The sequence below is a fragment of the Nelusetta ayraudi genome, unplaced genomic scaffold (genome assembly GCF_046127955.1).
Source record: "Nelusetta ayraudi isolate G7.1 ecotype Tasmania unplaced genomic scaffold, CSIRO-AGI_Nayr_v1 ptg000011l, whole genome shotgun sequence".
NCBI lineage: Eukaryota > Metazoa > Chordata > Actinopteri > Tetraodontiformes > Monacanthidae > Nelusetta > Nelusetta ayraudi.
This window is the reverse complement of record NW_027466061.1, coordinates 25,612,501-25,634,166: the sequence shown is the minus strand read 5'-3', so window position 1 is coordinate 25,634,166 and position 21,666 is coordinate 25,612,501. Positions and strand designations below refer to the sequence as shown.

At 47.6% G+C, this 21,666-nt stretch overlaps 4 protein-coding genes across 6 annotated transcripts in view; all 4 read left to right on the top strand.

The window, feature by feature from the left end:
• Positions 1–1,196: 1,196 nt before the first annotated feature.
• On the top strand, positions 1,197–7,456 carry LOC142884315 (cadherin-7-like). The gene is made up of 11 exons (XM_076019826.1): positions 1,197–1,528; positions 2,127–2,421; positions 2,529–2,648; positions 3,326–3,493; positions 3,575–3,762; positions 4,870–5,123; positions 5,205–5,341; positions 5,476–5,597; positions 6,045–6,162; positions 6,261–6,515; positions 6,954–7,456. The coding sequence occupies exons 1-11, from the start codon at positions 1,283–1,285 to the stop codon at positions 7,454–7,456; spliced, it is 2,406 nt and encodes an 801-aa protein (XP_075875941.1). The 5' UTR covers positions 1,197–1,282.
• Positions 7,457–8,621: 1,165 nt separating this feature from the next.
• dnajc1 (DnaJ (Hsp40) homolog, subfamily C, member 1) lies at positions 8,622–12,910 on the top strand. The gene is made up of 12 exons (XM_076022198.1): positions 8,622–8,893; positions 9,823–9,924; positions 10,128–10,174; positions 10,323–10,488; positions 10,598–10,695; positions 10,773–10,866; positions 10,997–11,081; positions 11,201–11,364; positions 11,491–11,610; positions 11,735–11,783; positions 11,857–12,254; positions 12,475–12,910. Exons 1-12 carry the CDS (start codon positions 8,732–8,734, stop codon positions 12,541–12,543), a joined length of 1,554 nt encoding a protein of 517 aa, XP_075878313.1. The 5' UTR covers positions 8,622–8,731; the 3' UTR covers positions 12,544–12,910.
• A 159-nt stretch (positions 12,911–13,069) lies between these two features.
• cunh7orf25 (chromosome unknown C7orf25 homolog) lies at positions 13,070–17,091 on the top strand. Of its 2 annotated transcripts, none has more exons than XM_076022195.1 (2): positions 13,070–13,202; positions 15,640–17,091. In XM_076022195.1, the coding sequence occupies exon 2, from the start codon at positions 15,656–15,658 to the stop codon at positions 16,919–16,921; it is 1,266 nt and encodes a 421-aa protein (XP_075878310.1). In that variant the 5' UTR covers positions 13,070–13,202; positions 15,640–15,655; the 3' UTR covers positions 16,922–17,091. The 2 variants fall into 2 exon arrangements, with proteins under 2 accessions (XP_075878310.1, XP_075878311.1); XM_076022196.1 differs by lacking the exon at positions 13,070–13,202 and adding an exon at positions 14,077–14,095.
• Positions 17,092–17,428: 337 nt separating this feature from the next.
• Positions 17,429–21,666, top strand: part of LOC142885582 (E3 ubiquitin-protein ligase RNF31) — an 8,612-nt gene continuing 4,374 nt past the window's right edge. Inside the window, exons 1-8 of one of the 2 annotated variants that reach the window (XM_076022193.1) lie at positions 17,429–17,587; positions 18,249–18,339; positions 18,914–18,979; positions 19,328–19,494; positions 20,342–20,460; positions 20,554–20,606; positions 20,756–20,884; positions 21,012–21,217. In XM_076022193.1, coding sequence (XP_075878308.1) covers positions 17,543–17,587; positions 18,249–18,339; positions 18,914–18,979; positions 19,328–19,494; positions 20,342–20,460; positions 20,554–20,606; positions 20,756–20,884; positions 21,012–21,217 — 876 coding nt within the window. In that variant the 5' untranslated portion in view covers positions 17,429–17,542. Of the gene's footprint in view, positions 17,588–18,248; positions 18,340–18,913; positions 18,980–19,327; positions 19,495–20,341; positions 20,461–20,550; positions 20,607–20,755; positions 20,885–21,011; positions 21,218–21,666 lie in introns of both variants that reach the window. The other variant, XM_076022192.1, reaches the window with a different exon arrangement.

The following is a 21,666-nucleotide window of genomic DNA, read 5'->3' as shown; positions in this document are numbered from 1 at the left end:
ATTGACCTGCCAGACTTCTCCACTGATCTTCATGCAAACACATTCTGATCATCAAATGAACTCAACTCAATATCACCGGACAGATCATTTTCACTGTCAATCATTTTTTTAAATCCAATTTTTATCCAATTTGTCAGTTAATAATCTTTTTTTTTTTTATTCTATCCAGCTAAATTTGTTTCTTCATTTGTAGATTTCTCTTTGATGCTTTGCCCTGATGGAGGCGCTGTTTTCCAGGACACAGGAGGTAGCTCACACTTACCAGAAATTCAGTTTTAAATAGCAGTGAAAACTCTTTTTTCCATTGTGTCCAATCATTTTGGAAACTGTGGATGCTCGGCCACTGTTTCTCTCCGTATCACTGCACCTCTGGATGTGAACACACCCTCTAGTGCAGAAGTGACCTCAGCAGCATTAAAAACACTGATGTTCCCAGTAGTCCCGCCCCTCCCTCACTGGAGGAGGAGTTCAAGCTCACTCGCTCCCTCACTCACTCGCTCACACACAGAGTGTAAATGGGGTCTTTATAAGAAGCGGATGGGCAACAGCAGGGGAGAGAGAGTGGTCCTGGTGGTGTGTTGGCTGCTGCTGGACTCTAGTGACGGTAAGACTGATGCTTCTCCATCAGAAGATCTGGACTGAACCCCAGAGGATGAATCCAAGGTTAGAGAAAGACTGTCTCTCATCCAAACTTTTGTCTATTGTGACTGTTTATTTTTTTATTTTTTTATCATTTCAGCCGACTCAGGTCAAATCTGAATCTGCTGGAAAATGTGATTGTGTGAAAGTCTTTTTCGGCCGATGACTTCGGTACATCAGAACATATTGACCAGGGACTTCTGCCCCCTAGCATGCATCAGTATTGTGGGGCATGCTGTATTGCCTTTGTAACTACAGCTAGCATCCTACCTACTGTCAGAAAAAAAGTGTCTGCCTATAAACTAATCCTGCTTGTTTCCTTGCCAACTTGTAAAGATAACAGGGCTTTATAGCCCTCTGGTGATGGCAGATAAAAACACCAGCGGTTCTCAGATGATCGGCTGAACTTTATGACTTGTGTTTTTATTTCTAATTATTATGTAAACCATAACTATGTTTTAATATGTTAACTGATCATTGTACCTGTGAAACAGTTAGATCGCAATCGTAATGGCACCTGCTGGTTCCCTCATAGTTATACTGTGCTGGTCCTGTGTTCCAGGTCTTTGTGCTGCTGAACTGTTCTGGTCCTGTATTGTCTGGAGTGTTTGGAGCCCTCACTGGTCCCACTGTGCTCTGAGGCATGAAGGCTGTCTGCTTCCTTGGAGTGCTCAGCGTGCTCGCCCTGTGGAAGGAGCACGGCTGTGAGGCCATGACGCTGAACTCCACCCTCCTGCGTCCGGTGTCGGAGGGCGGAGAAGGGGGAGGGGCCTCGGGGTGTGTCCACTCCCAGCAGGGGAGGATGAGACGCAGGAGGCGGAGCTGGGTGTGGAACCAGTTCTTCGTCCTGGAGGAGTACACTGGCGATGAGCCGCTCTATGTTGGGAAGGTACGTTGCAAACGCGCCATCCATCACAGTGACCACACAGTCCACTCATGTCACATCACTGCTGTTTGACCTCCTCGGGCCCCAGACCTGTCCTGCTGTCTGATTGGTCGGCTGATAATGCTGTCGATATTTAACACACACACACACACACCCACACACACACACAAACACTATCTGCAGAGTACCCTCGGCATTCTCGGAGATGACTAACACACGCTGCCTGCCGTGTAGACAGCAGACACACAGATTCAAGATGACAGTGCATGTGTATGTGCACATGTGCACTGACTGTAATTTAAATGTAAGGGCAGGACAGGTGCTGAGATCCCTCAAGGCTCCGTCCTCGATCCTCCGACTAAAGAGAGTTGCTGTCCTTTACATTCAACACTAAAACTGTAACTGAACATCAGAAAACACTTTGTGCTAAACAACCATCGAAACGCCTGGTTTAAAAGGGAACAGATCGTTTTCGTTATGCTGCATAGTTAGCAGCTAGGCTAACTGCTGGGCTCCCCTGTCTCTGTCGCTGGGCTCAACTAGGTTAAACCTATTCTAGTCACATAACTGTTGACTTTGACATTGCCCTGGTGTCCCTCAGCTTCACTCCGACGTGGATAAAGGTGACGGTCAGGTGAGGTATGTCCTGAGTGGCGAGGGCACCGCGTCCATCTTCACCATTGATGAGAGCACAGGGGACATTCATGCGATCAAGAGGCTGGACCGGGAACAGCAGGCCTATTACACCCTCAGGGCTCAGGCTCGAGACCGGCGCACCGACCTGCCGTTGGAACCCGAGTCCCAGTTCATCATCAAAGTCCAGGACATCAATGACAACGAGCCCAGGTTCCTGGAGGGGCCATACACCGCCAGGGTGCCCGAGAGGTCGCCAGTAGGTTAGCGTCAAACACGTCTAACGCAGAGCCAGAAAAGGCTCCTCACATGCAGGTGTCAATAAAGACGTTCACCGTATGGTTAATAAAGTTGTCATTTGCCTGCACAGGGACGTCAGTGGTGACGGTGGTGGCGACGGATGCCGACGATCCCACTTACGGAAACTCTGCTAGGCTGAGCTACAGCATCCTGCAGGGTCAGCCCTACTTCTCTGTCGAGCCCAAGACAGGTGAGGCACACCTGGACACACCCCAACATAACACCTGGACACACGACTGCAAGAGCAACACCTAAAAACCAAACCTGAGGACAAAGGTGCCAAAATCTGAAACCAGTGTGATGTCGGCAGAGGCTAGGCAGCTGGTTGGCCGTTTCTTGGTGTTTAGAATGGTAGTTATTGGGAAGGAAACACAGGAAGCATCTAATTCCATCCATTCCATTCCCTTGCAAATGCACACATTTTTACAGCGTCCTATGAAAAGCTGAAAACAGCTTAAGCAGGAGTGTGTGTGTGTGTGTGTGTGTGTGTGTGTGTGTGTGAGGATTAGTGGATAATCAACAGCTTCAGCCTCTACTGCTCTAAATCATGGCTGTGTTTAACCTAAAATCAGCAAAAAGATGGACTTCCTGTCAGTGGAGAACCTGCAGGAATTTTCTCCCCGTAAAATAAATGTTGTGTCCCCCGCAACGTCTCAGCTGAAGTATTCCTCCCTCGTTGATGGCGACGTCTCCTCAGTATGAACTGACGAGTGGCCAGTTGCAGTACTGCATGTAAAACTGCCTCATAAAACATTTTAAATTCAAAGAAAGCCATTTTGCCTGCGGGGAAGGCGTCACCTGACCTACTAACTTGACAAAAGTTCAAAGTGATGTGATTCACATGTGTGACGCTGACGCCAACGGCAGGTGTGGTGCGGACGGCGCTGGCAGACATGGACCGGGAGGCAAGGGATCGTTACCTGTTGGTGGTCCAGGCCAAGGACATGATGGGTCAGATGGGGGGTCTGTCAGGTACCACCTCCGTCACGGTGCTGCTGACCGACGTCAACGACAACCCACCACGCTTCCCCCGCAGTTAGTCCCGCCGCTCACCTCCACGTCTGAGCTCACAGGTGATGCACAGGTGTCAAGTAAACCTGTTTGCTTCCCCCACAGAGAGCTACCAGTTCAACATCCCAGAGTCGGAGGCCATTTCGGCCGTGGTGGCCAGGATCAGAGCTGTGGATCTGGATGTGGGTCCCAACGCTGAGATGGAGTACCGCATCCTGGACGGAGACGGACTGGGAACCTTCAGCATCACCACCGACCCCAAGACTCAGGAGGGCCTGGTGACGCTGGACCAGGTGAGTGAGTGTGGTGTTTTGTCAGTCAGCCGTGATGCGTAGATGATGAAGGAATCCTCGTTGACGCAGACTAGATTTTATAGAAGTACGTTTATTGCAAAAAGAGTTTAGCCCCTAGGGCACCTAGGTCTGCCTGAGGGAGGTATTGTGGCCAATGTGGACAACTGCAAAGGTACAGCTCCAACACCACAGACATATATGAGCAGATCTAAGGCATAGACGTATATCCTTTTAAGGGAACAGAAGTGGCTGTCCTGGAAAGAATAGGGTTGTTTACAGACCATCTATCCATGCATTTTTTCATACCTGAACTCAGGGTTGGGGGGGGTCTGCTTGAGGCAGGGCCACTTAGAGACAAACAAAGACAAGCAACCATTCGCACTCACACAAACATCCAAGAGATCCCGGAGAGAACCCACGCAGACACAGCGAGAACATGCAAACACCACACAGAAAGGCCCCAGGCCCCGAATCAAACCTACAACCTTCTTGCAGTGAGGCGGCAGAGCTAACTACTGCGCCACCGTGTCCCCCTGTTTATAGACCATAAATCCGAAATGCTAAACATATCATATAATGTATAGGGCTCTGGAGAAACCTCTTCCTCTAAGTTTACATTCCATCTTCTTCTGGCTAGAATTAACCCATTCATAGACTGCACAATGAACTGCATGTTGCATGTTCACCCTGTTTTCATATGGCACAAGATACTTCAGACACTACATGAGCAACTGCTTTCCAATTAGAGGACCTCAAAGCTCCTGGTTTAGTTGTTGTGAGCCGTCTGATCATCCGCAGCGCTGAACTGCTTCCCTCACAGAGAGCTGGTTAGAGTTGTGTCTATGTTTTTCGGCGGCGCTCCCAGAGGAGAATCACAGCTGTCCACAACAAATTTAGCTTGCAGCCGGCGAAGCGTGCGGAGACACGATGATCCGCTCAAAAGCCCTTGTGTCCAGTCCCGTTCTCTGTGTCGGCTCTCTTTATCTCCTGGTGTGGAGATATATGTATAAAAAAAGTCACACCCATCAGCCTGAAAACATTGAATAAGTTGTAATTCATGAGCGGAAGCGGAGTCGTGTGTCACAGAGGCTCCTCCTCTCGCCACAGCCGCTGGACTTTGAGGTCAAGTCGAGCTACACGCTGCGCATCGAGGCGTCCAACCGCCACGTGGCCCCTCGCTACCTGTCCACGCTGTCGTTCAGCGATGTGGCGGCGGTCCGACTGCTGGTGCACAACGTGGACGAGCCGCCCGTCTTCTCCTCCTCCATCAACCAGATGGTCGTCTCTGAGGCGGCACCAGTAGGAACCGACGTGGGATCAGTGGCAGCTCACGACCCCGACGCCACCAACAGCCCAGTCAGGTTAGAAATCTCACACAGAGATGTTGCCCCCATTCGGGGGTCCCCGGGTGTATTTGACAAGGTGTAAGCTGCTTCCTGCAGGTACTCCATCGACAGGAAGTCAGATGTGGATGGCTACTTCAGTGTTGACAGCAGCACAGGTGTGATCCGAACAGCTCGACCCCTGGACAGGGAAGTCATTGCCTTGTACAACCTCACCATCCTCGCCACCGAGAGCCGTAAGTCCCTCATTTACCCCATTGGCAACTGCGGTTGCAGCCCCCTGGTGGTGGGAAGCAGTAGAACAAGACAGGAAATGTTAAAGGCATTTTTTTTCTGAAAATTGTTGTGTGTATGTTTGTGTGTGCGTCAGTGGACCACTCTCAGGTTGGGAAAGCAGTGGTTCTGGTCTCTGTTGCAGACGTTAATGATAACGCGCCTATCTTCGCCGTCGAGTATGAAACCTTCGTCTGTGAGAACTCAGAACCTGGACAGGTACCAAAACCTGGATTGTTAAACACACACTCTTTGTTATCGAACCTGCGTCACGGCCACTGCACTTTCATCCCAACACAGGAGGAAGTTAATAATCAATCGATGATGTTAGCTAACATGGTTAGCTAACCGTACCTCCTGCCTCTGTCAACAGAAACGAGGAACCGGCTTTAGCTACTTGTGACCTCTGACCTTTCGATAAAGTAGCTGAGGGTTATTCGTGTTTAAAGTGTCACATCATTCCTGTAATCTGTGTTAATCTGATTCAGATCTGCTTCCAAATGTCCCATCAACTAATCTGATTGCATCTGATGTCATGTGACCAGGATCAGCACCTGACATTTATTCATAAACCCAGAGAAATGTTCATTTCTTTCATTTGATACTCGTGCCATCTCTCCTGGATTTTCTCAACTGATGCCCTTATCTTAAACTTTGACCTCTCAGATCATCCAGACTCTGAGTGCTGTGGATCGCGACGAACCTGAGAACGGACACCACTTCCTGTTCTCTGTGACCGCCGAGGCTGCTGGGAACCTGAGCTTCACCCTTAGAGACAACGGAGGTAAAGATGTAAAGCCTGAACTCTTCCACGTCGTCGGCTCATTTGTGAGCAGTTGGCTGACTAAACTTGTGTTACTCCCGCCGCCCGCCCGCCCGCAGACAACACGGCGTCCATCCTCACTCTGCGTGGCGGTTTCCTGCAGCGGGAGCAGCTGGTTCACTTCCTGCCAGTGGTGATTTCGGACGGCAGTGCTCTGTCACTGAGCAGCACCAACACGCTGTCCATCACCGTCTGCACCTGTGACGGCGCTGGAAACCATCTCTCCTGCAGCTGGGGTCCATCACCACTGCTGGCTGTCAGTCTCGGCGCCGCTGCCACCGCCATGCTTCTTACTTGCATCCTCACGCTGCTGGGTAAGAGCCAGGTCATGCCACTGCCCAACCCCTTTGTTTTACAAAATAGTATTTTACTTTGGGGGGCCTCCACACTGGGTGGGGTGTCATCATCCTGGGGATCACTCCCAGTGAAGATGATCCCAGTGGCTGTTTCCCCTTGTGATTCCTCAGTGACCTGCCATTTTTTATTACCGACTGGGAGGATGGGGGAGGGTTTTAATTGACTGCTGCACTTTTATTGAATGTTTTTTTTTATTATTATTATTATTTTCATTTTACTTTTGTCAGGCACCTTGGGTTGCATTTCTATGTATGAAAGGAGCTATACAAATAAAGTTTGATTTGTTTAATGTGACGCTAAAGTGAACAGACAGCCAGACAAGCGATGAAACCACACCGCACGTAAAAATTTTCCTCATGGCTGTTTGATTGTCCCACTTCTTCCTGTTTCTGCAGGTGTCGTTATGCTAACAGCGGCTATCAGACGCCGAGGCAGAGAGCCTCTCATCATGGAGGACGAAAGAGACATCCGTGAGAACATTGTCCGCTACGACGATGAGGGTGGAGGCGAGGAGGACACCGAGGCCTTTGACATACTAGCGCTGAGGAACCCCAACAAACCTGTACAGAGTCACCGAGACCGGGACCAGAACCCAGCAGGACTCCTCATGACGGAGAAGAACCGGCTGTTCCAAGAGTTCATCAGGGACAGGCTTCAGGTGGCAGACCTGGATCTTGCGGCGCCCCCCTTTGACTCCCTGCAGACCTACGCCTTTGAGGGCAGCGGGTCAGCCGCTGAGTCCATGAGCTCCCTGAACTCTTCCAGCCTGGTGGAGTCAGAGCAGAACTACGACTTCCTGAGGGAGTGGGGACCACGCTTCAGGAAACTGGCAGATCTGTATGGGAACTGCGAGGGAGGGGCAGGTGTGGTGGTGCAACAGGGTGCCAGCTCTCTGTAGGGTTGTGTTTAGTTTTACTTTTTTATATCATTGTTTTTTAGGCTTCAGCTAGATTTGAAGGTATAATAATATGATTTGTTTTAAAGGCATTGGCAGTCTTTTGAAAACCAACCAAGACTCAGGGTGCTTTTGAGGTCCTCCTCGTCTTAGGTCAAAACAGGACCAGCGATGGATGTAAAGGAGAAACTCAGTCCTGGTTAAGGTTGCTCCAAAGGTTAGACCCTTAACTATCAGTCATGATGCTGCTGAAAACTCACGTCCAGAGGGTAGAAGTCACGGAACTGTCTTCCTGTCACTGTTATTGTAATTTCAGTTTTTTCATTGACAATACCTTAAGATGCGATCAATTTTATAAGAGTCAAACTAATGTTAACAGATACATAGTTATTACGCTTGCTGTTACGCTGATGTGTTTAGTGCAGCAGGAGGTCACGCGGGGTCTCTGATCAATGTCAAAAAAATATAGATATTAAAATTAATAGAAACACTTGTAATTCATCACACATCAATTTAAAGTCATCATCAGTACCACAGCACTGAGGTTGGTTGTTTACACTCCACAGGACTCTAGTCTTGAATGTGATTTATGTTATTTGTTTACTGTTTCACTGCGTGTTTTTTTCTGTCCTGTGTCTGAATATTTATGTATTATTTATCTAGCAATGTGATATCATCCATCTGTCTTGTGTTTTATTCTGTCTGTCTGGTTAGTAATTTTGCTTAATGTCATATCTGAAGAGAATATGGATGACTGACTGGATGCAGAGCTTTTTTCGGATGGCAATCGTATTAAAGAATTCTGAATAACAGATCTGATTTAAAAAAATAAATAAATAAATAAATAAATAAATAAATAAATAAAACTGATGAACATCCATCCATCCATTCATCCATCCATCCATCCATCCATCCATCCATCCATTGTTAATACCCGCTTCTTCCCAAGCTCAGGGTCACGGGGGTCTGCTGGAGTCTATCCCAGCTGTCATAGGGCGAAGGCAGGGTGACACCCTGGACAAGCCGCCAGTTCATTGCAGGGCCACATAGAGATAAGACAAACAACCATTCGCTCTCGATCTTTAAATACATGATTTTCTCTCTAGCAGTTTGTAGTGTTACGACACCTTCCGCCACTCTTTTATTGTGACAGTCAGACCCGGATGTTATTGGCTATACCTTCCGGGACGACTAAAGTTGAGCTGGCTTCTGGTACTGCCGAACAGTCCCGGACTAGAATCAGTGTTATCTCGGCCGGAGCCCAGCGGTGTGTGGCTGATGGGGCTCCGTGCGGCTCCGTGCGGGCCACTGCTGCTCTGCCTGGCCCTGCTGGTGGTGTCGGTGGTGCCCCCGTTGGCCGCCTGGGATGAGGACCTGGAGCTGCTGGACCTGGTGGAGGAGATCCCACAGACGTTCTATCAGTTTTTGTCCGTGGAGCAGGTGCGTGCTACTACGTGCTATTGTATCCATGGTAACCGCACGGCAGTCCCAAGCCGACTCGCTGATACTCGGCTGGGTGCCACGAGTACACGGCCAGGAGCAGCTGGGCTAGTTAGCAACTGGCCGGTAAACACACAGCCAGGAGCGGCTAGGCTAGTTAGCAGCTGCTGGGAGGCGCAGCCAGTCAGCTCCTGAATTAAACCAGACTTTTCCCACACTGTAGAGAGCCTGAGCAGCTCCTTCAGCTCAAGACTGCTGCACCTTCAGTGCAAGAAGATAGAATAATTATTTATCTGTCCATATTATGGACGTAACTTGTAAAATAAACAATCCAGCTGTCAATACAATAACCCAACTGTCAGTATAATGTAAATATGTTGTTTTTTTCCTCGTTTATTTTATTTCTTTGTCTTTTTTATTAATACAGTTTCCTTCTCTTGTACTGTATTATTGCTGTGATTATGCAAATTTCCCCACTATGTGATTTAGAAAGGTTTCTTCTTCTTCTTCTTCTTCTTCTTCTTCTTCTTCTTCTTCTTCCATTCTCCATCCCCATTCTCTTTACTGTACATGTCCAAACCATCTCAGCGTGACATCTTTGTCTTCATCTCCTCAACATCTAATATCCCTCTGATGCCTTCATTCCCAATCTTCCCTTAAGACCACTCCACACACTCTTACCTCCTTCCTCCAGTGTCCTAACAGGGTTATGATTAACATTGCACTTAAAACAGCAGCAGTTGGGTGTTTCATATTCATCCTGCTACCATTAATGTTGTTTTTCATGTTCCCATCAGAACAGCTAACGGGACTTCAAGTTTTCTTGTTGACCAGGAGTTAAAAAATGTTAACTGTGGCGTGGCTGTGTGAAGAGTGGGTCTCTTTTGGCTGTATTTGGTCATATTTATCTTTTGATATTGTGGTTGCAGGACGTCACATCAGCAGAGATAAAGAAGGCGTATCGGCGACTGTCCCTGCAGCTGCATCCTGACAAGAATAAAGATGAAAATGCTGAAACTCAGTTCAGACAGGTGATGGACACATACACACACACACACACACACACACACACACACACACACACACAGTGTCACGTTATACCTGTAGTCTTACACCCCACACCCTGCCAGTTGAAACGTACCAATCGAATCAGACCAAACTAGACTGTTGCAACCAATGAAACTTTTCCTACTGTCAAACTGACTGAACTCACCTGAAGTTCTTTGGTTCGTAGCTGGTGGCCATTTATGAAGTCCTGAAAGACGAGGAGAGACGCCGCAAGTGAGTTTGAAACACACCCATCACCAGCTAGTCAGGAGGTTGGCGTGTAGAGCTATGCCCACTAGTCTCCAGGCCTCCTGTGGCAGTGAGGACTCTGTGGTTCATAACCGCTGAACTACACATGCATAAAGTGTTCACCTGTCTGCAGGTACGATGACATCCTGGTCAACGGACTTCCTGATTGGCGGCAGCCAGTCTTTTACTATAGACGGGTGAGGAAGATGAGCAACACAGAACTGGGCTTCCTCCTCTTCCTCATTCTGACCGTGGGACACTATGCCATCATCTGGTCCATTTACTTGGAGAAGCAGTTGGTGAGACAGCCAATCAGAGCACAGCTGACATACTGACATCCAGTCTGAACATAGCAGGAAGTGAATCAACCGATCATGTTGCTCACCTGCCAATCACTGGTGTTTTCAGGACGAACTGCTGAGCAAAAAGAAGCGGGAGAAGAAGAAGAAGGTGAGCTCCAAACTGGCAGAGGAGCTCAGGTACACCAGCCAGGACAAGACTGACAGGTAGGGCGTGCCACCATCACCCTACCTCCTCTAGCTGAGGGATGTCTGTGCTGATTGTCACTGATTGGTTGATTTAGAGCCCAGGACCGACCTCATTGGCAGGACATCCTCCCTCTAAAACTGACCATCTGGTTGTACCTGTCCATCAAAAACCTGCCTCAGACCATCCAGGTAGGTAGAGGACGCTGTTCAGTCTGGTCCTGGTCCTGGTCCTGGTCCTGGTCCTGAATCCTGAATCCTGAATCCTGAATCCGGCCTCAGCCCCAGTCCCAGTCTTAGAGCTGCATTGCCGATGTTTCAGGAAGTGAAGCAGTACTATGAGGACTACCAACAGATGAAGCAGCAGCAGAAGGAGGAAGCAGAAGAAGAACAGGAAGTTGCTCCAAGTAAACCTTATATTTTACATTGTTTTTAGTCTTCACTTACTGACTGAAATAGGGCTACTTCCTGCCTTAGCTCTGTCACCTGACTTTTCCTCCCACCCTTCACACACCTCACCGTTCAGGAGAGAAGAGGCCAAAGGTCAAAAAGCCAAAGGTGGAGTTTCCTGTTTATGAACCAACATGGGAGAATGTGAGCCAGCAGAATTGCAATCAGGCAACATCCATCGAGGAGATCGAAGACCAGATGGACGACTGGCTGCAGGACCGCAAGTCCCCGAAGAGGAAGGTGTGATCATTGATCAATTATTAACCTGATCAGATTGTGTCTTCTATTGGTCATAATGGTCAGCCAGGACCCTGGGATGCCAGAGCCTCGATCTGAACCCTCCCCCCCGTCCATTTATGTCTCAAGGCAGCTGATTGGACGGAGGACGAGGTCAGCCTCCTCAGCAGGTTGATGGTCAAATTCCCCGGCGGTACTCCGGGTCGCTGGGAGAAGATTGCCCATGAACTGGGACGATCGGTGACTGATGTAAGTCAGTCGGAATTGGTTCCAAGTGGCCAGGATTAGGCCCACATCCTGTCTGCGTGCTAAGCTAGGTTAAGCATGCAAGTGAAAACAATGATTGGGTGTTTGATGCTGTCTCCCCAACCAGGTGACAACGAAAGTCAAACAGATCAAGGACAATGTCAGCCATTCAACAGGTAAACATCCCGATGCTCTGCGGAGGATCTGCAGGTTCTCCTCTCAGCTCTGACCAACTCCTTCATGTTTCAGGTCTGGTGAAGCTGTCAGAGCTGAAGGGACCGCTTCCCACTGTGAGGTCACTTCCTGTTGCTGACAACATGACCAGCCAGAGGGAAAGCGTGGCCTGCGAGGAGGAAGAGAAGGGGGAAGACGAGCAGGAGGGAGTTGCCATGGTTAGGAGGAGGAACAGAAAGCCTGCAGGAGCAGAAGCAGGCGAGGGGAAGGTCAGAGGTCGGCGGCAGAAAGACTTCGATCCAACGGCAGTAGAGGAAGAGGAGTCAGAGCCTCAGGAGAGTAAGGAGAAGGCAGAAACTGGTGTCTGGACTCAGAACCAACAGAAGCTCCTGGAACTGGCTCTGCAGCAGTTTCCCAGGGGAACCAGTGAAAGGTGGGACCGCATCGCCAAGGTGGTTCCTGGGAAAACCAAGGTGGGCCTGAGACTCTGCTTCAGTGATTAATAGTATTTCTGTTAGCAAAGAAGTTGCTGGGAGGTTGTAAGAACCCCTCCTACAGAACAGCAGGGTAGCTGCACCTTCAGTAAAAACCTGTTCTCCTAGTTGTTGACTGACCTTTGCAGTTTTCATCTGATCATTAAACAAGTCAGTCCAGGTTTGCTGTTGTATTAATTCAGTTTGGTTTTCTTTTCAGGAGGAGTGTATGATTCGTTGCAAGATGTTAGCAGAGCTTGTTCAGAAGAGGAAACAGGCCAAGAGTTGATCGAGTTGATTGAGGGTCATTCCTCCTGACTCCACCTCCTCCTACCATGACCTGCCGTGACCTCCTGGCAATGCAGCCCTGAGGCAGGTGCGATGAACGCTGACTGAATCGATTGACTGTATTATGTTGTGTTGCAGGAGAGCTGCTTATGGTTTCAACAGGTTGTGATTATCATTTATGATTTTTTTTTTTTTTTTAATTAGGAATAATCTGGCATTTCACCTCACGACACGTCATGTGTGTTTTTGTATCTCATGTCAAATGAAACAGGTGACTCACACCTGACTGCTGACCTCCCAGCTTCATGTGCCTTAGCTCTGTTCAGCATATTATCAATCAGTCCAATAAAAGTATTTATTATCTCCTGTTCTTTGTTTTTGTCTGGTGTTATTTTGCAGACTGAAATGTGGCAACTTTATTTTTCTTTTTTTTTTTTTTAATTATTATTATTATTATTATTATTATTATTATTATTATTATTATTATTATTATTATTATTATTATTATTATTTTGAACGACTCCAGCCGATGACGGAAGACCGGAAGTAGTCTTGTTGATCTTCCTGCCAGCGAAGCAGAGTCCGAACGTGTGTAACATTGCGCTAGCTAGTTAGCTAGTGGACAGGAACGGCCAACTCATTTTAAGGGACAGTGCTGTTGTAAGTTCACCTTATATTTACTCTGTAATTGTCTCCCGGCACTTTGTATGACTCGACGTCACTGGACGTTCAAAAATGAATTCGTGTCCGCCGGAGTTGAGAAAGCCGGTGGTAGCATATAGCTAGTTGTGTTGAATCACAGAAGCAATCGAATATGTGTTATCTGCTTCTTCAAACATGTTTGTGTTCTAATGCTATCTTGAGGTATCGGTTATTGCTATATTCGAACAACAGTCCGTCGTGATATCGTGATTCGTTGGCATACAGTGTAATTTATGTCCTGTAACCTGGCTTGGTTTATAGCCGTTACATAAGATCGAAACTAGTTTAAACTTGATATTCACTCGTTTTTTTTCTGTTTCAGTCTGTAATTCCGTCGTGAAAATGACACCAATTCCGTCCAGACTGGTATTGGTTTGTTTCGAAGGCAGGTCACAAGTCTTGTCAACTCACCGACTAAAGTGTTTACAGCAAACGTACAACCAATATATATATTGACGAACACCCTGCGGCAACCGGAGGGCTTAGTGACCGTCCTAAAAATAAATAATAATAATAATAATAATAATAATAATAATAATAATAATAATAATTAAAAAAAAAAAAAAAAAACAGTGTCCGCATTTTCGATTTATACAACCATTTAATTGTTTTATTGTCAGTAGGATAAATATTCTTGATATATAATTTTATGTTTTTTCCTTGTGATGATTATGACACGTTTGAAATAGCCCACTGTAATCTTGACCAATTGTGACCTGTTTTAGTTCAACAAATCCCACAATAGGCTTAGAAATCCCTGAAATGACATAGTCGTCCACACCTTTATTTTGAAATAGCTCTCTGGGATTTTCGCCAATCAGACCCAAGGCCTTTTTCAGTGGGAAGCAAAGGCGGGGAGAGCAAAAACCTGGGCCACCACCAGCTATTTTGTTATGCCAAGAAGACCCTTGTTTAACCACACCTTTTCCAAAGTGAGCTTAATGTCTGACATTTTTGCAGGGTCTCCCCGAAGAATTCACACCCATTGGCTCGTCAGAATAATGATCTCCATGAGAAGCCAAAACCAGCAACCAGTTGCCTATAGCTTAACCTTTAAAAACACGGATTACCTGGGCAACCAAGGAACTTCACACACAAATACTGTTGGATCTGTGACTAAACATTACATTTTAGAATGAATGCACGACATGCAGAAGATACTATTATATAGATAGATGGATGGATAGATGTACTTTATTGATTCCAAATTGGTAAAACGATATTATTGACAACATTTTTTTTAAGTCATATATAATGATAATTTATGACATAATAATGCAAGTACACCATGTCAAAAGCAATAAACTTTCATTTCTCAAGATTAAGAGGTTACAAATAAGATGACCGAACATAATAAACATAAAAGGCACCCAAAAAACAATAAAATTAAAATGGACTCACATTCTGTCATTCTATCAAAAATAGCACTAAAAAAAACACAATAACAACTAAAAACAATAAATAAATAAAAAAGAAAGAAAGAAAAGAAATAAGGACTTTGACGCTGTCTGTAAGCGCGCACTATTTTGCGCTGTTCTTTTGTGTGTGTGTATATATATATATATATATATATGCTTTGCTTACCAAACGCTTCAGTCAGCGTTGCCTGTCGGGACGATGACTCCGCGGAACCTCGGGCGGTACTTTTTTTTTTCACAGTTGTGAAAACTGGAGGGGATGATCGTTCGTTCGTCGTATTCCCCTTCTTCACCACCACTACTTTCGAACAAATGTGACATATCGGCTCGCCCGTGTTCATGGGCTCACCTCGTTCGTTTCGTTTGAAGCCGAAATGTTCCCATACTGGCACTGTTCATCGCTCATAGCGTTTGCTCGCTTTTCCTTCACTTCGCTCACTTGCAGCACTGTGTCCGTGTGTGTGTCTGCGCCAGCACCCGCCTCGCCCATCCCGTGACGAAGACTGACAGGAGAGTTCACTCACTCCGTTCATTCCGCTATAGAGCCAACGCGAACAGGTGTCGAGACAAATGCACAGAGTGAGACCTTTTTCTCTCATCCAGCGTGTTTGGTAGCGAGAGAGGAGAAAAACAAACGCACGTGTCAATTCATCGAGGCCGGCAAAATTACCGACCTGGTTTTTATTTACCGAGCGATTCCTTGAATTATCGATTATCGCGACAGGCCTATGCCCACCCCTGAGATAGATGCATCTTCTCACAGTTAAGTCTGTGAAACAGTCAGCCACCATCACCAACTGTCTTTGGTTTGTTACTGGAACCATCAGAAATACAAACACTGGGGAAAGTTTGCAAGTCAGACCGGGTGAACCAGTGTTTTGCTACGGGTCCCTGGGAAAACGACAGGCCAATGTGGGTCAAACTTTCCCATTGAGACTCATTGCAGCTGTCTGTCTGTCTGTCTATGTGTTGTGCAGGTATGATGTAGCAGACATGTCTCTGCAGACCTCATTGCAGCAGAGAATCAGTGCCGCTCAGGCACTGCTGCAGCGGGCAGAGAAGCTCTATACAGGTGCGGAGGGACACCAGAAGCTGTGCGGTAAACTGCGGTCGGAGCTCCGCTTCCTGCGGCGGGTGGAGGCTGGGGAGGTGCAGGTCAAAGAATCGCACCTCCAGAGCACCAACCTGACCCACCTGACGGCCATCGTGGACTCTGCAGAGAGTCTGGAGGACGTGTCGGCTCTGCTGCACGTCTTCACCTACCTGGACGCCACCGGCTGCAGGCAGACTCTGGTGGTGGACGTGGTGGCCAACGGGGGGCACACCTGGGTGAAGGCGGTGGGCCGAAAGGCCGAGGCCCTGCACAACATCTGGCAAGGGCGGGGCCATTACGGAGACAAGAGTATCATCAGGCAGGCGGAAGACTTCCTGCAGGCCAGCAGCCAGCAGCCCGTCCAGTACCGACACCCCGTCATCGTCTTTGCCTTCTACAATGGGGTCTCCTGCCCCATGGCCAACCGCCTCAAGGACATGGGCATCTCCATCCGGGGAGACATCGTGGCTGTCAACACAGTGACGACAGAAGACGAAGGAGGAGAAGACGAGGAGGAGGAGGAGGAGGAGGATGCAGAGGAAGTGGAGGAGCCACATGTTGACAGCGAGGAGGACGAGGAGGATGAGTCTGAGTTGACTCGCGTGGACCGCAACACTGTGGTGGCCCGCTTGGCGTTTCCCACTCAGGTGCAGGTGGAGGAGTGTCAGCGGATCAACCTGGACATCACCACCCTCATCACTTACGTGTCGTCGCTGTGCCACGGCCGCTGCCACTTCACCTTCAAGGAGCCGGTGCTGACGGAGCAGGCGGCGCAGGAGCGCCTCCAGCAGGTCTTGCCACAGCTCGACGCCTTCATGGAGGGCAAGGAGCTGTTCGCCTGCCGCGCCGCTGTCCACGACTTCCGGGTGATCCTGGACACGCTGGGTGGCCCGGGGGAGAAGGAGCGCGCTGAGAAACTGCTGGCCCGCGTGCAGGTGGTCGACGACAACCCCTCGGAGCGCACGCTGCGGCTGCTGCCGAGCGCCAAGATTAACCAGCGCTCGCTCATGATTTTTGGCACCGGGGATTCATTGAGGGCCGTCACCATGACGGCAAACAGTCGATTCGTCAGGGCAGCAGCCAATCAGGGTGTCCGATACAGCGTGTTCATCCACCAACCGAGAGCTCTGACAGAGGGCAAGGAGTGGAGGGCCACACCCATCTGAGGCCACAGACTGCCCGTGCTGCGGCCGGTGGGAATTAATCTGCAAATGAATGAAGAGCAGTGATAATGTTTGAGTTTAATCAACCTTGTTTGATCTTTCTGTAAGTAATGTCCCTATGTTTGTTAAACGATTGAAGAGTCTATGATTAAAGACGGAAGCTTTGCAGCCTCTTCCTGCTCTGTTGTCATTTGTCACAGCAGCAAGTTTAAGTTTGAGGTTCGGAATCGCCGAGCAAGCAGCTGTTGTCTTGGTATGTCTATTTCCTGGAAGAAAAGAAGGGAACCATATAAATACCCTTGTGAAGTTGGAATTAAAAATACATAACAGTAATGAAAAGGGGGGAAATACAGATTTGGTTGTCAGTGGATTGAGAGCCCTTTTTATTATTTATTTTGATTTTCATTCTCTAGTAAACCTAAAACACTTCATTCAAAAGTATTTATTCAGCATTATGACGCCACATTAAAACATTTTCTTTTGCATGACATGCCTTTACTTTGGAAAACCGGAAGCGGAGCTGGGTGTGTCGTGTGTTGTTGCCTGTCGGCGGCAGCAGCCAGCCTGTTAGCGCGTTAGCAGGTGGAGGGAAATAGTTGATGGGGAGAGTTTCGGGAGGACAACATGCCGAAGGTGGGAGCGGAGGTGGAGCTGCAGACTCTGGCGGAGGTGAAACACAACTTCAAACTTTGACTTTCGGTTCAAGAGCGAACTTTCTTAGCCGAAACATGAACAGGGACATGCCTGCTAACCAGCTAACCAAGGCAGGCAGGGAGAGTGATTTAGCTCAGTGCTAAAAACAACCGGCTAACGTCTCCTGTCTTCTTCCTGTCATCCCTCACCCCTCCTTCTTCCCTTCTTCTCTCCTTCCTTGTGTCACTTTCTTCTTCCCTCTCACTTCTTTATCGCTCTTGTTTCTCGTTTCCTCTTCGCTTCCTGTTTGCCCCTCCTGTTTTCCTCCTCTCCCACCTGCTGTCACCTTGCCGAGTTCCTCCACCACCTGCTGTCCTGCTGCTTCATTTTCGCCACATCTTCTTGTCTTTCTTTTATCTTCCTCTGCCTCGCCCTCTTTCTTCTTCACTTCCTTGTTCATCTGTTTTCTCCTTCATCCTCCTCCACAACACTCCTTCACTTCTGCTTTTCATGAAATTCCTCCTGTCTCTTCTCCTTCCCTTGTAACCCCCCCTCTGTCCTCCTCTTACACCCCCCTCCTATTTCTCCTCTTCCTACCCCTGGTCCCCCATCCCCTCTTTCTGCTCCTCCCCATGCACCCCCTCCACTTCCTCCTACTGACCCTGTCCCTGCTCCTCCTCCACCTCCCCATCCTCAGTGTCAGTACAACCACCCAGCAGAGACTCTGTTTGACCTACAGAGAGTTCGCTCGCTCTATACTGACCTCCATCTCTACGTGGATTTCTACTGTAAGTATATGACTACTATAATTACACTGTGTAATTATATTTGGCCAGCGAGGCATTACTAAATCACGGCTAGAGCTGGACCGCCGGTATTCTACAGCACATGTAGCGCTAATAATTCAAATCCCAGAATGCTCTACTGGTATTATGGCACGTCCATCAGGGCGTCCAGTGAAAGATATTAGGCTGCTGTTGAAATTTAAACTTAGAAGGCTTCAAAGAATTACATTTTATTTATTTTGATGAGTTTTCAAATTTAAAGTTCAATTTTGCTTGTGTGCAATATGAAGTTATTTATTGTATAGTATGAAGTTTTGCTTGTTCCATATACAGTGTTGAAGCAAAACTTTTTTTGGGGTCCATATAAAAAGGTTCACTGCTCTATCTGGAGGAAGATTGTTTCAATAAATATCAATGTTGGCCCACGACTTTGTCCAATTCCTACATTTTGTCCCACTGTTTGAGTTTGACACCCCTGCGTATAGAAGAAGAATGGTGCACCTGAGCACCGGCTAGGCAGCTAAGCTTGTTTCTGACGCTATATGACGCTGAAGCGTGGTGTTGTTTCCTCTCGCAGGTTTTCCCAACAAAAAAAAGAAGAGGCTTGTTTACCTGGCCGGCACTGTTCCGGTTCAATACCAAGGTAACCACTTCCTGTATGCGCTCTATCTTTGTTCGGAAAGGTTTAGACTCTGCAGTGTCTTCTCGGCTCACGCCATCTTGTTTGTGTATCAGTGGGTTTTAGGGCAAGCTGTTCCGTTCAGTGTCCGCTCTGAGACTGGGAAGTCGTAGACTGTGACCTCAGAGGTCGGGCCGAGTGCCTTTTGATGGACATCTTTGTGGGAATTCTTTGTCGTAGATGCTTTCATAGAATTATTAATGAATAAACAAAAGTTGCTGCGGCGCCTCCCACCAACATGGAGGCGCTGAGTTGACGGCCTGACTAAACCTGTGATGAGGACACGCAGCCTAATGAACTCTCTCTCTACAGGAAGTGAGTATAATTTCCCAGTGTGCATCTGGGTGCATGAGACGCACCCCGTGTCCCGGCCTCGCTGCTATGTCTGTCCCTCCGCTTCCATGGTGATAAACCCGTCCTGCTCCTACCTGGACTCCTCAGGGAATATCAGCCTGGATGCCCTGAAGAACTGGACCCAGGTACAGCCCACTGAGCGCGCTCAGTGCCCCGCTGGGGCCCCACCGCGGCTTATTTAGATTTTTTTTTGGGCCTTTTATAACCCACAACCCCTCCACTATACGATGGTTTAGCTGGCTTTCAGAAAAAGGGAAAAAATAAAGAACGAGAAAAAATGCTTCCAACTGCAAAGACTGTTTTTTAAGCACCGTGCCAGATCACAGAGGCAAAAGCCTGGAGGCACAAAATATGTTTTCTAAATATTCTATGGATTGAATAGTTTGTGCAAATGAACTACTACTACTAGTAGGAAACTCAGTCAACCTGACGAGAAGAACAACGGCTATGTATATACATATATATATATATATATATATATATATATATATATGCTTGTTCCCCGAGCATCAGGAGTACAAGTCTTTTATACCATGGATAAAACATGAGCACGAGATGAATAAACATGAGCATATAATGAGCAGATACATATGTTCACTCATGATTGATTGATTGATTGAAATACATCTGTTGAAAATTGTTGAAAACCTCCCCAACAGTATCTGGATTCGCCACATACAAAATGTCAGCAGGCAAAAGATGCAACCCCTATCTGAGCCACTAGACACCTCCCCCCATCTGTTTTGGTTAACCTGACCCCGGCCTGACCTAATTTCTGTGTGGCTCACCACGTAGCCTGCACACACAGAGGCAAAATAGCCCTGTTTACAGCTTGCCTATACTGAAGGCTTGGCAGAGTTATTAAGTACTAGCTAATTAATTATTTGGGAGTTTAACAGCATGACCCAGATTAAATACATATATTCTCCAGTAGTTTAGAGAATGAATCTTTAATCATCTTCTTCCTTCCAGGGTGTGTCCAACCTGCCGCTGCTTGTGTCGGAGATGAGGTGGGCCTTCCAGAAGGACACGCCCCTTTACACCAAGTCCCCACTGCTGGCGCCGCGTCCCCCTTCGCAGGCCTCTTTCAGGTGTTGTGCCCCTGGTTAAATCGCAGGTGGTCTGGCGAAATTATTTACACGATGTCACAACTGATCACTTGTTCAACTTTTGTCTTCCAGCAGCAACCAGAACCCTGGCAGCCAATCCCGCCTTTGCTCCGCCTCTGGCCAGAAAAGTCAGCCCTCCACTGACAGAGATGATGATGATGATGATGATGATGATGATGATGATGATGATGATGTTGATGATTCCAGCTCGTTGTCTGCATCTTACACACTATGTAACATGTATGTATCAAGTGAAGCCCCGCCCTCTGTCTTGCAGCTAGCCAATCAGTGGTGACTAGGGCGGGTCACTCATACATCGATGAGCTGCAGGGCATCGACTTCAGCGCTCCTCATCCTTCATCTTCCTCCTCCCCAAATCCTCTCCGCGTCCCCGCCTCCTCTGCAGGTGAGACTCACCTGGTCTCTGCGCTAATGGCGGAGAACCTCCTCCGCTTTGAATCTTTTGTGGGAATGTTTTCAACTGACAAGGTCCAGAGCACCGCAGCACTGTAGTTCTCCTCTTGTTCCTGCAGGTGTCCCTCCAACAGACCCTCTCAGCAGGATGATTGGTGCTCTGCAGCTGAGCGACAGCCCCTGGACGCTCCAGCAGGCGGAGGCACCTCCCCAACTGGTCCAATCAGACGGAGCCAGAGAGAGACGCACGGCAGGTTCCGTGGTCCTGCCTCCAGGTTCTGGGAGGGCGAAGGCCCAGCTGGGAGCTGCAAGTGACGAAACCAAGGTGAGGAGCTTCAGCTGATTGTAGAAGGTCTCTGACGTCTCTGATGAAGCTGATGTCTTCAGGTCTTTGTCGCTCTTCTTCTTCTTCTTCTTCTTCTTCTTCTTCTTCTTCACGCTGTAACCTTTGTTGTCGAATCAACCTGGAGTTTTCTTTTTTTAAATGATAAATGACCTTGAACCTTTCTCGACCATCTGGTGCCACAAAAACACTTTGTGCTATTTTAATCAATTAATCTTTTTTTTCTGATGCACTAAAAGATTGAATGTTTCCTTTCTGGGTCTTGGTTTGAGTTTGTTTTTTGTATGTGTTTATTATTATTTGTCTATTTATTTATATGTTTTTTTCTTTTTGTTTTTTAATGGGTTTTGTCTCCTTGGCTTGGGTTTGATTTTTGTATGATTGTTGTTCATATTTTTTTATTAATTTATTATTATTTTTATCTTATTATT

Excerpts from the sequence above, each read along its gene's own strand:
- LOC142884315 (XM_076019826.1), top strand. The coding sequence starts at position 1,283 with ATGAAGGCTGTCTGCTTCCTTGGAGTGCTCAGCGTGCTCGCCCTGTGG. Across the intron at positions 3,763-4,869 it reads GCCTGGTGACGCTGGACCAG|CCGCTGGACTTTGAGGTCAA; the intron begins GTGAGTGAGTGT and ends CTCTCGCCACAG. Across the intron at positions 5,598-6,044 it reads AGAACTCAGAACCTGGACAG|ATCATCCAGACTCTGAGTGC; the intron begins GTACCAAAACCT and ends TTGACCTCTCAG.
- dnajc1 (XM_076022198.1), top strand. The coding sequence starts at position 8,732 with ATGGGGCTCCGTGCGGCTCCGTGCGGGCCACTGCTGCTCTGCCTGGCC. Across the intron at positions 9,925-10,127 it reads CTGAAACTCAGTTCAGACAG|CTGGTGGCCATTTATGAAGT; the intron begins GTGATGGACACA and ends TTTGGTTCGTAG. Across the intron at positions 11,784-11,856 it reads CAATGTCAGCCATTCAACAG|GTCTGGTGAAGCTGTCAGAG; the intron begins GTAAACATCCCG and ends TTCATGTTTCAG.
- cunh7orf25 (XM_076022195.1), top strand. The coding sequence starts at position 15,656 with ATGTCTCTGCAGACCTCATTGCAGCAGAGAATCAGTGCCGCTCAGGCA.